Here is a 15818-nt window from a genome sequence, read left to right on the forward strand (position 1 = left end):
AATAATGCACACCAATCTCCACAGGTCTCCGAAAAGACAGACAAACTCGCAAAGACGACGTTTGCAGAGAAAACTTATTGAGAGAAGGCTTAACCCTTTAAACGAAAATACGATGTTTTTATTACAAAGGTGTCAATAACTTACCTTCGAAGGTTTGGAATTGACAGTCATAAATCGCGCTTCGCGACATATTTAGTATCCATTTAAATTATCTAAAATTTAAGGTGGCTCAGAAACTTTCAAATCCCTTCACCAGTCTCCATGTAGTTCTTATAATTCTAGCTAGATGAACTTGATAATCGTATCAAGGACACATTTTGGTAATCAGGCCCTATACAACATTTTGACAGTAAAATACAAAAAGACACTATCTTTGACATCCTCCGTCGTGGTTGCTTATTAGAATTTCTTCTCATTACTCTTTCATGATACTTTGGCGCCATCCCGTTATTAAATCAGCAAAAATGCCGGGGTCAAATTTGAGTAAATTTCCAATGGCACGTGGAACCGCATTTTCCGCTGGACTGTACTGAATGAATGAAAAATGTTTTTCGAAATTTTCGAATAAGGGTAACCTCGCGAGTGCCCAAACTTTTCTATTTTTTGCCAGATATTTCAATCTCATTCCCTCCCGTTTCGAAGATCGAGTGCAATCTCGTTCTCATGGTTGATCCGAGATCCTCTTCATAACCGCCATCTAGAAAGAATCTTTTACAACTGCATGAAAAAAGAGTAGGCACGTGACCAGAATGATTGGCAAAATTGTCCATTGCACAAAGAATCATAAAATCGAAGTTACGTTTTAACACCGAAATTGGGAATCTATACATCTTTTAATAAGTTGTTAAACTTTCCCTCCCTCCCGTCAGAATTACATTGAAGCGAATGCCACAGTCTTAAAAATTCACAAATTTCAAATAATCAACCGAAATAACTTCACAAAAAGTAGTCGAGAAGATGGAAAAAAGAACGTGAAAGATCATAAGCTCGAAGTACGTTTTGAGCGTGACTACGTTTTGGATTTAGCTTGGTAAGCCCTCATGTCAACATTCAAATTCTCCCGACCCGTTTGTACGCAATTCTTATATTTGATAGCAAGGAGAATTTAATTACATATATTACGACAAATTTTCCTTTTTGTTTAGGAAGTTTATTCTCATGACCCTAATGTGTTGCTTTGAATTGTTGAGGATTGGTTAATACATATAATGCATCTCATTAAAATGCTTCGCGAAAAAGCTCGCGAAAAATAACCACTCTACAAAGCATAAGCTACCTTTGCTCGATAACTCTATGTAAGTAGCAGATCCTGGCGACAGTAAAATGTAGTACGGTAAGGTTACACGGGGAAATATTAATAATAGTTTGCAGTATAATTCGGTGGATTTTTCAGCGTTTTGTATTCAAAGTTTGCAGTAAGTCAGCTTGTTCACTTGGGTATAAAATTTCTTCAACCAAAGTATGTCATTTCATATCAAATAAATAGAAAAATAAGCATTGAAATTTTTTGCTATCTGTACAAGAAGAAGTGAAAATGATTATCAAATTGAAGGTTCATAAAGTGAAAGTACCATTAAAGTGTAAACTTCTTGTAGTCTAAACAGTCATGCAATAATTCCATACATAATACATAGAAAAGGCTAATATGTACATAACAAAACAATCACTACTACCATTATCTATCCCTCTCTTTGGTCAAGAGTACATAACCGGGAGAGTCACCTCCCATACAGTGTCTTTGGATCAACCTTTGTACAAGTTGGGTTATTTTTAGAACGGTTTTCCCGCCAATTTTGAAGGTTCAGGAAACAGCACCTTTTTCGGTCGAACTCCATCTGAGAGATTTCCCAGGACTCCAGGTTTACGTCAGAATTGCTGCTAAGCAACATGACGTGTCGTCATGGCGACCAAACTTGTCGCCTACTACCATCAGGACAAGACAGAAAAATGACGCTTGTTTCCCTCTTTGCAAGATGCCTTCAACGAGACACAAAAAGTTTAAGCTTCCTCAGTAAAATATCGACTGTTCCTTGGTGTTGTTTAGTTGCGTTTCAGAACTGCGATTTGTTGTTAGGGCGTGAACAGTCGCCGTGAACTTTCCGTAACTCGCGACACCAAGAAACAGTCAAAGTATTTGAACACTAGCATTCTCCAAAGCTTAATGGAAGTGTTTAGGCACTTAAAATGACCCCCTATCAGTGTCTACTATCTAGCCCCTAACAGTTAAGTACACTGTTCTCAACACGTCACTGGACCAAGCTCTTTCCAACATCCCTCAATTTGCCAGTGATCTCTTCAATCTGACTAGATGTGATCAAGTTGAAGTCGTGCAGATTTATAAGGTGAAGCAGAAAATTCCTTTCCAAGTTCTTTTCCTTGAGTTCTTGGCTGTTTTTGTCGATGAACGAGCGACAAGCGTCGATTACTTGGAAGTCGGCAATGTAACTAAAACACAGAAAAAAAATTCAACAAATATAGATAGATACCTTTTTTAACCAGTGTTTCTCATTCAGTGCATACAACGTATAAACATTTGTTTTCATTTCTAAAGAAATAACGTGTTTAACTTGCCTAACCAATCAGAAAACAGGTATTGTCTGTTTCTGGCCTATCAGGGACGACGTGTAACTTGGTTTGTTGGATTTTTCCCGCACTTTTCATAGGCTACGCGATTTTAGCCAATCAGGTACGACATGCGTTCCGACAAGCGTGAGTTTTCCGGCGCTTTCCCAGTGGTAAAGTGTTTTCCAGTTCAACGGTTGTATCACCGAATCGACAGAACCCTCAAAGTAAAACTTGTCACTGAGGTAGGTAACGCAACAAGGGCGGTCAACACTGGAAAATGTTACGACGGATTGCTAAACACAACCTTGAAAATCCGCATTAAATTTAAAATACCTTCGTTCTCTTCTACAGTATTTACGACAAGATAAAACAAAACAGACGAAACAAACTAACGTAATTAACTATGAACATCAGTCTCTCCTTCTGTTGTATAACAGCTAAACCTCGTTGACTTCTCGGTAAAACACAACAAAACGTGTGACTACACGTGAAAGTCAACCAACCTGTTCTTCATCAAATGAAGATTCCAAAGTTTCATCAGCTGTTTTTCTCCGTCATTCACGTCCGTAAACTCGTCGATTAACTGAAAACGAATTAACACAACAGGGTCTTTAAGAAACACACATTAGTGTAATTACAGTAACTACAAATTAGAGTAAGTACAGTCAGGTTTCTGCAGAAGGAAGTGACAAACAATATTGCTTTTCTCCCTCTATAGCTGTAACATGTCAGTAGAGATCAGGTTACCGCCCAGCATCTTTTCAAGATTACTTCCTTATCAATGAATTGGTGGCTACTTTCTTCCCGGGAAGGAGGTAGTCTGTTCACAGTCTATCTATTCTTCTTGAGATCGTCTAGGGCTGGGTGCGAACAAACCAAAACCGCGTGTAACTGAACGAGCGCGAACGCAAAAGGGTAGGCGTGTGCACTCGTTTTGGCCCGCTCACTTCGCTTAAACTGTATGACGAAGGAAAAACGGCTACGGACAAACTAGGAAAGAGGGAAGAGGCACTGAGAAAGTGCAGTGCACTGATCAGGAATACCAATCACAAGGGCAACTGTTAAGCTAAAATTCTCGTCCTCTGAATCTAAAGTCTGATTTAATGATTAGTTTGAAAAGAGACCTTCGTGTTGTGTTATAAAAAGTTAACAAGATTGCCACCGAAAATAGTTGTTTCTTTGGGTGAATTTGTTTTAACTCCATCTATAAAGTCCACCTGAATTGTCTTGACTCTCATCCATTCTGGGATAGTCTCGTCTTCACTGTCTTGGTCCTTCTCCGTTGTTCTGATAGGAAGGGTTGTCTCCGAATGAAAGTACATCCTAAAGAGAAAGAGAAGAGCAAACTGTCCGTCACGCGCAAATCACGTGCCACTACAACGGCACCACGTACCTTAGCAATGCCTCTGAAGCGCGCAAGAAAAGCGCTAGAAAGCATACATGTGAACAAGGGAACCATAACATGACTTGGAGAAAAATAAGGTAAAGAATGCTTACGAGCCAAGTGGCCCATCAGGCCGGCGCTTATCTCCTGGTTTTGTAGCATGAGACGACAAGGCGTATTTCTACTCACCCCTGGATGGGATGCTAGTCCATCGCAGGGTTACCCCCAGCATTAAATTTGCCAGTACCCATTTATACACCAAGGTGGAGAGGGGCACTGTGAGAGTAAAGCGCCTTGCCCAAGAACACAATCTGGAGACGAGCAGACTAACCATGAAGCAATCGCACATCCCATGGAGAAAAACAAAGACATCATCTAATGTTGAACCAGCCACTGTCCAATCAAGAAGACCGGACAAAACAAATTACAGAGAATGAATTCCTGGTTGTAGCAACTAAGGTTTGATTCGAACTTCATGTTCACTGGAAATTTAAAGATGGATATATTGATACCTATGATGTCCGTTATAGAAAGGTCTGCTGCCATCAAACTCGCCGTCATCCGGTTCCAAGAATTCCGACAGACTTTCTCTTCGTCGCTGGGGTCTGAAAGACAATGACTTAGGAGTTGAAAATTTTTGAGCAAAATCTGAGAAGGAGCTCTTTTTCCGTGTGATCTTGAATTTCAGTCATGTTCATTTTTTTAGATTATCTTTGAAGGGCCCATCGTTTGTTTAGAGATGAATAAAGGGGAATTATCCATTAAAGGAGCTACGTCACAGTACTGATGAAGATAATCTCCAACAAGTAGTCGTAATTATGATTTACCTGCATTTTGGGGTTCCACCAATATCAAAATTCCAGATGGCTGATTATTTTACGTTGTCATAGAATACAAATCGCTATAAAATAATTTTTTAGAAAGATACAAAAATATATTCGAAGACAAATCTCCAAAAGTGTCCTTCTTCTCCTTCAGGCAAAGGATCAGGATTTTCGATTTTTCGAACCCGGCCGGCGATTGGAACTCTATATTTCTAGTCACGGTCTCTTATTAAATCACAAAATGAGACTGCGTTACAATGACGTCGTACAAGAGGATTGCGTTACCTCCAGACCATGACATGTGTATTTGCCACTCTTCTGCACGGTCCCTCCCGACTCAGAGCGTAACCTAGCAGATCGTTCATGTCCTCGGGTTTGCCATCGTAGGATCCATCGTAATTCTCGTTCACACTAACATCGATTCTCTCTCCTTTACTGTGAGGCTGAAAACAAAAAAGAAGGGATTACTCACGTATAGACGGGGATTAGGTTGACGGCAAAAATAAACGTAATACGTAGACCAAAGAAGCCTGATTTAACGTTTCTTGTCGTGCTCTCAACTCTTCCCAGTGAGACGCCTGAGATTCAACCCGAAAAGCTCAGGTCCATGACCGTGACGTTGCAACACCGAGATCCGTATGTCTCTGATTGGTTGATATTTGCGCGCGAAAGCTCTTAACCAATCATACAGCCGTAACAGGTGTCAGGGTTACGGCCCTTAAAGGAGCTATGTCTCGATTTGCGCATCTCGAAAAGTTGAGCCTAAATTTTTCAAGTTCGTCGTCTGTAATCCGTGTTAATCTTCACCATCCATAACCATCCTTGTTCCTTTATGGTTTATTATTATCTCTGTGGAGTTTCTTTATCGCAGTGAACTATTATTTTCTGGTTTCCTTCAATTTAAAGGTAATTTTGAACGTGGCCAAAGTAAGTCAAAATGCCGTGACTGAGCTCCTTCAATGACCTGGCCACTAAACTGATCTCTGAAGAACTACGTCATTAGGTGGAATTTTTCCTTTCTTTTCGTTCACGTTAATCACAAACTAAAGTTTTGGCCAAAGGGATGTCCGCTGTACCATCAAAGCGCTACAGATATCAATGTATGCTTACTTAAAGTGCTCATGAAGATACATATACTTACAGCATAGGTGAAGATGAAACGTCGGTGACAGAGTTTGAGATGTTTCAGCAAGCTGTACAGCCTACGACAATCGATAGAGCACCAGGGGCAGTACAAGTCCTCGCGAGCCTCCGTCTGTTGCCGCGTGTTGTTGTTGTAGATGAACTGGTAAAATATTCGCTGTTTCTTTCTATTTTCGTTATTCCGAATAGCTTCTTCGGCGGGCGAGCGGATGTCGTTTGTGGAAGCTACGTTCTGACTGGTCAGCGGTGCACGAAGCGGAAGTGACGTTGGGCGCCTTGGAGGCCGCGCCAATGGAGTGCCCGACCAAGACAGTTTAAACTTTAGGGTGGGGCCGTACGCAAACACCTCGAAAGGACCCATCTGTGAAAAGAAAGAATTTGATTTGAAAATCGAGCTTGGAAGGTCAACGAAACGAAAACAGCTGAAAGTTCGCCCCTTGCTCCAGCGAGAGAAAAAATTGTATTTGGAAGTTTTATCTCCGCCTTTGTGTACTTCTCACACCCGAAAATTAAATTCTAGGAATTACCACCTCAGCTTCAAAATGGCTATTCGATGGCTTCTAGTTCTTTATCGCCTTCAAATCATAGTGGCCGCGTCTCTTCTCTTGAACTGAATTTCAGTGGCTGGAACCGCTTGGTGTATCACAACACTAAACTAGATTCCGCAATTTTAGTTCAGTTTAATTTCCACAGTAATAAAATTGGTAAACCTAATCCAGGAATCAAAACGGATCTGATCCTAGAAATTTGGCTTCCCTTAAACTACGAGTAATCCGTCTTATGCTTAGTCCATCGTGCGTGGCGCGAAAGAAAACCTCGAGGAAACATGGCCGCGCGAGATCCTGCGGACGTGAATCACGCTTAAGGGCCCATTAACCGATTTATGCGCGCGCTCGCGCGCGTTGCTAAGGAGGTGAAATTTCACTTCCGTTTACTTACGTCAGCCTGAGCGCGGAGAATAAAAACAACTCGATAACTTGCAAATTCGCTAACATTTTAGATGTTTTTCTTTGTGTTTCACAAAATGCAAAGTAAAAAAAGTACAAGCAAAGACAAAATAAGAGAAAGACAGAAAAACAAGAGTAATAGAAAGAGAAAAACTAACCCCGTGTGGATTTGTCTGATCTTACCAAAGTGCGCTGGTAGTATAAATTGCGCACGCGCTGATAAGGTAACTTCCAATATATATCGGGCGCACTTCCGGTTTCTTTGAATGCTAAAGGAAACGCGGTTTTTCATTAAATCCAGCCTTTTTCGACGGATTTCGATTAAAGCCAACGTTGGAAAGATAGCTATGCATTCCTTTTTCCAAATCATGCTTTTTTCAGAAAATTACGAATTTTTTAATATTTTGAAATTCTCCCAAAATCTGACCTTTTAAAAATGAAACAAAAGTTATGCATAGCGTAATGAGGATTTAAATTAAAATATTAAATCAATGAAAAAAATCCCGATAGAGTAATTTGCCTGGGAGCCTTTGCGTTTTTTCAGTATTAGTCACATGACCATGGGTGTGGCCTGATGACGTCATCACTAGTGTTACGATCATGAAAAAGTTAAAACACATGAAATAACTCTGAACTAACTAAAAATGATGAGGCTATATGAGAATAAATTTTCCTTAGCAACGGCTCGAAAAGATCGGTTAATGGGCCCTGAAAGAGTACTTCGTGCCACGGATTTCACGCGGCCATTTTTTCCTCGCGGTTTAATTACGGTCACGATCGGTGGACTAAGCGAAAGAGGGACTACTCGTAGACTAGGCTTCCCTGGGCTTCCTTGCCTTATACATTAATATTTTGTAAATATATTTATACATGTAAATGGCAAAAAAAAAAAAAATAAAACAAATAAACAAACATTGCATGTTATTGGAAACAGCTTCAATTTAATGTTCCTGTGCAGTGTTACTCACCTGTCCTTCAAACACGTTCTCCCACGAGGTCCTGTTAGACAGTATTCCCTTCTTCCTGCCAGGTCTCTTGTGCTTCTCGCTCAGTGCCAGTTCATAATCACCGTCCGTAAGCAAACAGTGCTTGTTATTATCAAACACGATCAGTTCTGCCGTGTACACTGTGTGCTCTGTCTCGCACGAGTTCGAATTTTCCGACACATTGCCATCATCCCACTCCCCCTGGGGACTGCCTCGAGCGACTCTACGTCGTTTCGGAGGGGGCTCGTCTGGGGTAAGATTGTCGTTAACACCTGTGAGACGGATTAAGAGACGTATTGTCACCAAGACGGAGTGAAGAGAAATTGAAAGCGTCCTCGTACTGGATATATCGTCTTTAAGCCTTGCACTTAAATGAAAAAAATCGAAATTTTATTTTTACCATCTTGGAAAGAAAGCTGCTATTTCAAAGGTCAAAGAGAAACTCTCGCAAAAGTTAATTCGTTGTTAATGAAACAAATTTTGGACGCTTTGCAGACCTATCAGAAGAACACTTGTCGGTAATTATTTCCTTCCAGAATTTCGACTTTCTCTTCAACACCCAGTAATTCAAAAGGCAAGGGGTGTGGTAGGCAGCATGTGAAGGTCTATCGCAAAACATACCGTTCTCGTCAGCGGCTGCATCTGCAATGAATTCGCCTGCCTTCTTTTTCTTCTTTCCTCTTTTCGTAACGCCTTTGTTATTGACGCGGTAAGGCACGCTAACTTGCAGGCTCAGAATACACGTACGACTCGTCTTGCCGCTCTTGAACGTGCCGTTAGGAACAGAAACACTGGCGGATGGGGAGACTGGCAACAACTGAGAACGAGGGTTGAACGGAGCGGAACCTTGGCCGAGTGGAACTGTTAATACCTGTGATTCACTTTCCTGTACAAGAAAGATAGGCAACTAGTAAGCAAAACCCTTAGTTTTTAAAAAAATCACTTACAGTCGAACCTCCGGTTGACACAACCTCTCGTAAGCGACCAGCTTTCCAAAATATCAAAAGTTTGTAAGTCAAATCAGTATATTTTGAACCTCTCGTAAGCAACCGTATCCACTTTTAGAGTTAAAAGCGACCACTTGACAGATAATAGAGCGAAAATTGGATAATAAGGTGTTGTAACATTATGCATTCCTGGGTAGTACAAGAGACGGAAATTTCCCAATGGGAAGTACCGGATTTTTTTCGCGAAACTGACTTTTCACCTAAATAAAACATTTTAGACATGGTTAAGTCCGTCTGCAGTTACCAAATGCTAACGAAGCAAAATTTTGATCCAATATGGTCTAAGCCCTCGTAAGCGACCACCTCACGTAAGCGCTTACGGGAGGTTCGATTGTATTTTGAAGCAGAGATACAAGGAACTAATCAAACTTGAAGGAATGAGTGATTCGTCTTCACAAAGAATTCGTTAGAATACTAATGTTAGCTGATTGTTACGAAATACTTACCGCTGCTAAGCAACTTCTCCCGCGATTATCACTAGCTCATTCCGAAGAAGGCACTCGTTTCCAATGATTTATTTTGATCAGTTTTGAATCGAAGCGTAATTTTGCGTCCTATGAGCAGTCTCTCCTTTCCTTCGTAGGTTGTCACGCAAGATGGGCAAAAAAGCGAGCGGAAAACGGGACGAGCCTCCGCCTCGTGAAGAGCCTTAGCAATCTCCCGCGATAATCACTGGCTCACTTCGAAGAAGGCACTCGTTTCCAATGATTTATTTCGATCAGTTTTGAATCGCAAGGTAATTTTCTAGACTATGAGCAGTCTACTTTCATTAGTAGGTTGTCACGCAAGATAGCCAAAAAAGCGAGCGGAAAACGAGACGAGCCTCCGCCTCGTGAGGAGCCTTAGCAACTTCTCCTGCGATAATCACTGACTCACTTTGAAGAAGGCATTCGTTGCCAATGATTTATATATCAGTTTTGAGTCGCAAGGTAATTTTGTGTCCTATGAGCAGTCTCTACTTTCCTTCGTACATGTAGGTTGTCACGCAAGATAGGCAAAAAAGCGAGCGGAAAATGTGACGAGTTTTTGTGGATCCGAAATTATCAGCTGCTCATAACTATACGGCATTTACCTTTGTGTTGCTTAAAATAAACAAATTAACATTTATAAAACTGCTCCCAACCCTACGTTTTTAAGTTGGTCCCTCAGTTCTGGTTACTAATTACACAATTGAAGTTACCTTCCTTCTCTTGTGACAGACTTTCACGAGCAGCACATCAACCTTGATAAAATCTTCCACCAGTAATGTGCTCTTCTTGCTGTTTGAAAGGTCACCATTCACTGCAGAAGGCGGAAATAAACGCCATGAGTACACTAAAAAGTATGCAAATTAACAGACACTAATTTTTTTTTCGCATCTAGCCAACGTGAATGATTGAAGTTTCTGCACAAAATTGCCTCGCATCCACGTTGAGTTTTAATACAAATAAAAACAATTAACCTTGAAGGGGGCTATTCACGGTGACGTTTTCGCGAGTTGCAAGGACAAAACGAGAATTCCTCTTGTTTGTTAGCTTACTGTGCATTGGGATAGAGCGGTTTTCAATTGAGTGTCAAAAGTAACCGGGCAATTACTATGGTTTTGGTTTTACTACGGTTTGAGATTGGCCGAGTAGTGTAGTAGGTTTTGGTTTCACGATACTGAATTGAAAACCGCCCTAACAGAGGTGCATGTGCTATAAATTACCTGGACCAGATCCATGGAAAAAACCCGTAAAGGTGAGATTCATGTAGCCACTGCTCTCACTGAAAATTGAAAATAAAAAGTTGATGCGGTAATACACGAGAACCTGTAATCAACCTCAGTGTAACTTTAAAAAAAAATTCCAAAGTCTTAAAAAATTGTTTTTACAGTTGCCAAGCTACAATGCCTGAATAATATAAGTTCTTTACTTTTAGTCACTTGACAGAATATTTCAGGGTCAAGGCAGCTACAGTGGTACACTCTAGCAAATGTCAAAATCAGTTGTGGTTCACACAGCATTATTTGTTACTAAGTAGTGTTTGTGGTGCTTTGAAATTTACTAACTATTGTACATAATAATTATTGTTATAATCTAGTGATACACTAATGTACTGTTATGATTGGTCTGTAGTGCATAACAGAATTTTAATTCTGACTTCTTAGGTTGAGTTGCAGAACAAATGTCCTAAAAGTTAAAACTTTTACGAAATTTGTGCAGCAAACGAACCCAAGCATTTCCTTCTCCAAATACTTAAATTCATTCCCAGCACTCCAAACTGCTTTAGAATTAATTCTCTACTCTCCAGCTTCTAATATCAGTACTACATGTATATTCGCAATTAAAACCCTCATAAATGACTCTCTTAATTCTCTGCTTGAAAATGTGATCTTGTAAGGAAAAAATAGATGTCAATCTACTAATCTTGCATTTGGCTAGATGTTGATTCTTCACTGTTGCAATGACTCACTGATTGTTACAAATTAGTTACATATACATTAGCCAGAGATCAGTTGAGGAATCATACACCATTTAGCCGCAAAGAATCATTTGGTTCACTTTTTTTTCTACACTACACCTTTGAATTGTTTGTTTATTTTGAGTCTGATAGAGAGATTCATGAGAGACAATCTAAGGTCAAAATGGTTCCAACAATCTACATGTATCATCTAATACTAAATTGACGCAATTAAAGATCTTGGCCTACTGTTCAGTTTTATATGCAGTCATTCTTTCAATGACATTGTACCATAAAGGAGAAGTTAATTGGGTAAAATCTCAGTTTTTAAAAATAATATTTATTTTGTCTGTTTAGCCAAATGCTTACATTAAATAATTCAAAACCTATAATGAACTGGTCCAATGAAAGATGCAGGGATTACATTACCAGAACAGCAAACCACCAAATGTTGCATTTGGTTGGTCACATGTGCCTAAGATTAGTGGGTATTGTTTGGTTAGGTTGGCACTCAGAGATTTCATTTAACACTTTGAGTCACAGAGTAAAAGGCTAAGAACTCTTTTCAACTAAGATGATAAAAGCAGCTGGGCAAAACTGCCTTCAAAGGTAATGATTTTGCCCTGTGCCAATCCTCTAATGAAACCTCAGCAGGGTACTGCCTATAAGAAGAAAGCAAGTAAGGCTTCATAATCATTACAAATATACTAGATGTGATGTCAGTGGTTGAACTGAAATTTAATTGATTGAAGAAATGTGCAGAAGAAAGTCATAATTTTCCACAACACTTGCTACATGTAAGTGATTGAATGTTTTAATATTCCCATCTGTTCTGTGCGAGTATGTGTGGCTGTGGAAATTGTAGAGATTCAAAATATTTTGTTAACCCTTGTTGAGCAGTTTATGTGCTTCTAATTTCTAAGTTTGTGTGTAAATTATGGGCAGTACTCCTATGTGTTAAGTACTGTTTATTATGCTGTACAGAGTACTCCTAACTTAAAAGATTGTGGATGAAACCATGAGACCATTCAAATGAGGACTATTGAGCAGCACATTCATGCACTTAATTCTGATTTTGATAGTAACATGCAGAAAGAAAGCTTAGTGGTGTCTTCCTTTTTCATTACTCACAGAGGATCCCCTACATCTGACTTGCTGCTGTCACTCTCAACTTTCTCCAACATGTTGTCAAGCTTGAAACTTTGTCTGCAAAAAAACACATACAACATTATCATAGAACTAAAGAGCTATGGGTGTTAAATATCATTTACAGCATTAAATACACCACAAAGCCTTGAAAAGATGGGTATGCACTATTATGTTGATGTAACTCACTCACAAAGCAACATGTTTGTGTTGCAAGTGTGAAGATCAAGGGAAAAGGTGACTCAAAACTTAATAACAATACTGCAATACCATATCTAAGAAGACAAACAACAGGAGAAGGGAAACTAGTTATCAGAGAGAATTGAAATGGATGACAAACAAATAAGTGACTAAACACTGAATGTGTTCCTTTCTTGAAATCCATTTTCCTATGTGTTTTAAAACCACATGGTCACAATTTTAACCAGTGTTTAATGTTCTGCTGTTTTCTCGACCTTGTTTGAGTTATATTGGTTTTCAGTTTCTACAACCTCCTGTGCCCCTTAAAACATGTATCTAATTGAAAGATCTCTCAACTTGGTCTAAAACTGATCACAGACAAATTACAAAATATAATTGGTGCATTTTAGCGTTACAAAATGTTTTAACATGTTCTGGAAGCCAACAGTTTTCCTGTACTCGGGTGTTTAGATTTTTCCACTAAATATTTGTAACCAATGAATAAGTTACTTTGTATTTGTGTCTATAATAGAGGCTCTTACAAAATGTTCCAATAAAGACATTTTGGAGCAGAAATATACAAATTGATGCTGCAGACATAGCCATGGCTGTCAAAAGCAATTACAATATGCTGAATTCAGAGATATGTTTTACTTTGTTCTTTTATACTTGATATTACGTTGACTGTCAGTTGAAAAAGTATTGTTAAATGTTACAGGGATAATATTATTTGTTACATAATTTGATGACTAAGATGTATTTGAAAGTGTTTATGGCAGATGCTGTTTAAGACAGCGCTAACAAAATATCCCTCTGAATGGCTCTTGGGACAACCCTTCCAGGATTCCAACCTGTGTGTTCGAAAACCTTTCATACTCTATGGAAGATAGTTTCACAAGTGCGATTTCTTTGTGAATGAAATACACAGTTTTGGTCCTTAACTTTAATTGAATGAAAAGTACAGTACTTAGAGGACAGTTACATACTTTCAATACAGGAATGTACAACTTTATAAATCATATTCATTTATACTACAATATACATGCCACAACTACCTTTTGTAAGAAAACTGTTACAATACTCCTACCACCAATATTTCTGTCATTTTTGAGGGCAATAATTTATATGGATCTAATTTGTTAATTCAACCAGTATTTGTTTCATTGAGCACACATTCTAAGGTTTGATTTCAAAATTTCTGATATTTTACATTGAAATATGTCTTGGAAATTTGGAAAAGTCTTAATTCCCAAAGCACCTGAAGATTCACCAAGTACGTAGGAATCCTGATTTTATGAACCTCCAAGGGAAATAAAAATTGGTTAGAAAAATCGGGTAGTTCGAGAAATTGGGGGTAAAATTCTGTGTTTGACTGAGGAAAGGGAAACTGAGCAGTTCAAGAAACCAGAACTGCACTGCATCTGTTTGAACTTCTTCACTCCAGCACTCTTCTCTTGTGTACATACAGTTTCTGTCCATCTGTTACTTGTCTCTCTGTATGTCTGTATGTCTGTGTGTCAGTGAAACTACGTATTTTTTGATGTCTTTTTCCCATTTTTGTTTTAATGATACCCTTGTCTGTAGCTCGCAGACAGGTTAAGTGAAATATATCGCTCAACAACTACATCTTCACAAAACGAATTCATGAATGTTTTCCTTTTTTCATACACATTGTGTGTATTTTAGAATAATGTTACGCCTAATAGGTCACTATAAAATCTATTAATCAAATTCACAAGGTGGGGGATTGTACAACAAAGTGTTCTTTCTCACAGAGGAAGATGGGCGGCATGCTTCATTTTATGAGAATGATTACAGAGAAGATTAAGTAAAAATTATTAAACAACACAAACACGTGTCAAACGAACCACACGTGTTGAGTCTTTGTTTAAAAGTCGTAAGAAATTCCAAAAAGCTGGACAACAACCGTATCTGCTACCTAATAATTTAACATGCAGAAACATAAAACCATCTTCATCTGAATGAATTGTCTTCCGTGGAAAAGCAATGAAGGCTGCGATCCTAGTTTTAGATGTACACTAACCGTTTCTTGGCCGCCGGTCTGGTTCGTCGATGCTTCATGTAGGACAAAGTGCGATGAAGAAATACCGGCTGCAACAAACATTTTAAACAGTTAGCACATCGGCTTGATTCGCAATCTTGTAAAAAGATAAATTCTGTTTCAGTTAGTGTAGTTATACTACCTTTCAAGGTTTTCTATCGACTGCAAATAAATGCGATTTTGGGAGTACACAAAGACAAATTTGCTTTGCATTTTGTCGGCTTACACCATCTTGGAAGGAAGACAACAAAGTCGTGCCTTCACTCGCTAGCACAAAATTAGATCAGGGAAAATACTACCTACCGCAACAGCATTTCTTGTTCGAAGAAAGCGATAAATTTGTGTGGGTTCTGAAAGCGGAAAATCGAGAAATTACAAGTCAAGAGCGCTTTGACTGAACTGAATGAAGCGAAAGACCGTGTACTTCGGCCTTCCGAAAACAACAAACCTACTTTCAAAAGCTTGAAGAAATAATTCATGATCTGCCCGCAGTTGCTCGAATTTGGTCTTCTTGGGACTCGGATAGATCACGTCAGCCTTTTCACTGGTCATTTTCGCTGGATCTTCCAAGGTGCACGGAGAACAAACGGCAAACTCTACTCGCCCTTTCACTTCCTGGCGTTTGAGAACCGCGCGAAATGCACGCGAACAACGACCGCAATACATTGTGGGTGATTTTGCGCGAACCCCGTGCGCTGCCAGCAAGAAGTCCAATATACTCCGATCCTCCCCTTGTCGGCTGTCCCCTTTCACGTCCTCGCAAAATTGTCTTGAGACAAAGACCTTTTGGTGTGCGTTGTAACTTTTGTACACGTCTGGGTAGAGATATTTTCCCTGTTGCTACATATTGTGATTTACCTCGGTCACTCGAGAGTGCGTTCTCAAATAAAGCTGTTAGAGTCGCATTTAGGCCGTGCTTTGTTCCATAGGCCGGGTGAACCACATTAGGTTGGTTGCCACTTTTTATTTTTGCACAACCAAAGTAATACTTGTCTAATCTCGTACCCTGATCTCTCTCTTACCGTGGGAGATCTGGGTTCAGATTAACACGTTTCCCGAGCAAATGACGTGCACGCGCAGTCTTTTTTAATGAGCGCGCGCTTTTTCAACAAAGATGGCAATGCAATTGTTACGTCACTATCAGAGAGCAGAA

General features: G+C 39.4%; 1 protein-coding gene across 1 annotated transcript; it reads right to left on the reverse strand.

Annotated features, from left to right (window-relative positions):
* Positions 1–1128: 1128 nt before the first annotated feature.
* Positions 1129–15495, reverse strand: LOC145490866 (polycomb protein suz12-B-like). The gene is made up of 14 exons (XM_081469983.1): positions 15118–15495; positions 14969–15015; positions 14648–14715; positions 12409–12483; positions 10544–10602; positions 10037–10137; positions 8471–8735; positions 7832–8121; positions 5915–6277; positions 5059–5216; positions 4462–4554; positions 3783–3888; positions 3069–3148; positions 1129–2445 (listed from the first exon to the last, which is right to left on the reverse strand). The coding sequence occupies exons 1-14, from the start codon at positions 15329–15331 to the stop codon at positions 2247–2249; spliced, it is 2118 nt and encodes a 705-aa protein (XP_081326109.1). The 5' UTR covers positions 15332–15495; the 3' UTR covers positions 1129–2246.
* Positions 15496–15818: the final 323 nt, after the last annotated feature.

This window comes from Orbicella franksi, chromosome 6 (genome assembly GCF_964199315.1).
Source record: "Orbicella franksi chromosome 6, jaOrbFran1.1, whole genome shotgun sequence".
Lineage (NCBI taxonomy): Eukaryota > Metazoa > Cnidaria > Anthozoa > Scleractinia > Merulinidae > Orbicella > Orbicella franksi.

What these genes read in the sequence shown, in the direction of transcription:
- LOC145490866 (XM_081469983.1), bottom strand. Translation starts at nt 15,331, where the DNA reads ATGTATTGCGGTCGTTGTTCGCGTGCATTTCGCGCGGTTCTCAAACGC. An exon ending in AGACCGGCGGCCAAGAAACG is followed by an intron (nt 12,484 to 14,647) that starts GTTAGTGTACAT and finishes GTTTTTTTGCAG; the next exon opens with ACAAAGTTTCAAGCTTGACA. An exon ending in AGAACGTGTTTGAAGGACAG is followed by an intron (nt 6,278 to 7,831) that starts GTGAGTAACACT and finishes TTCTTTTCACAG; the next exon opens with ATGGGTCCTTTCGAGGTGTT.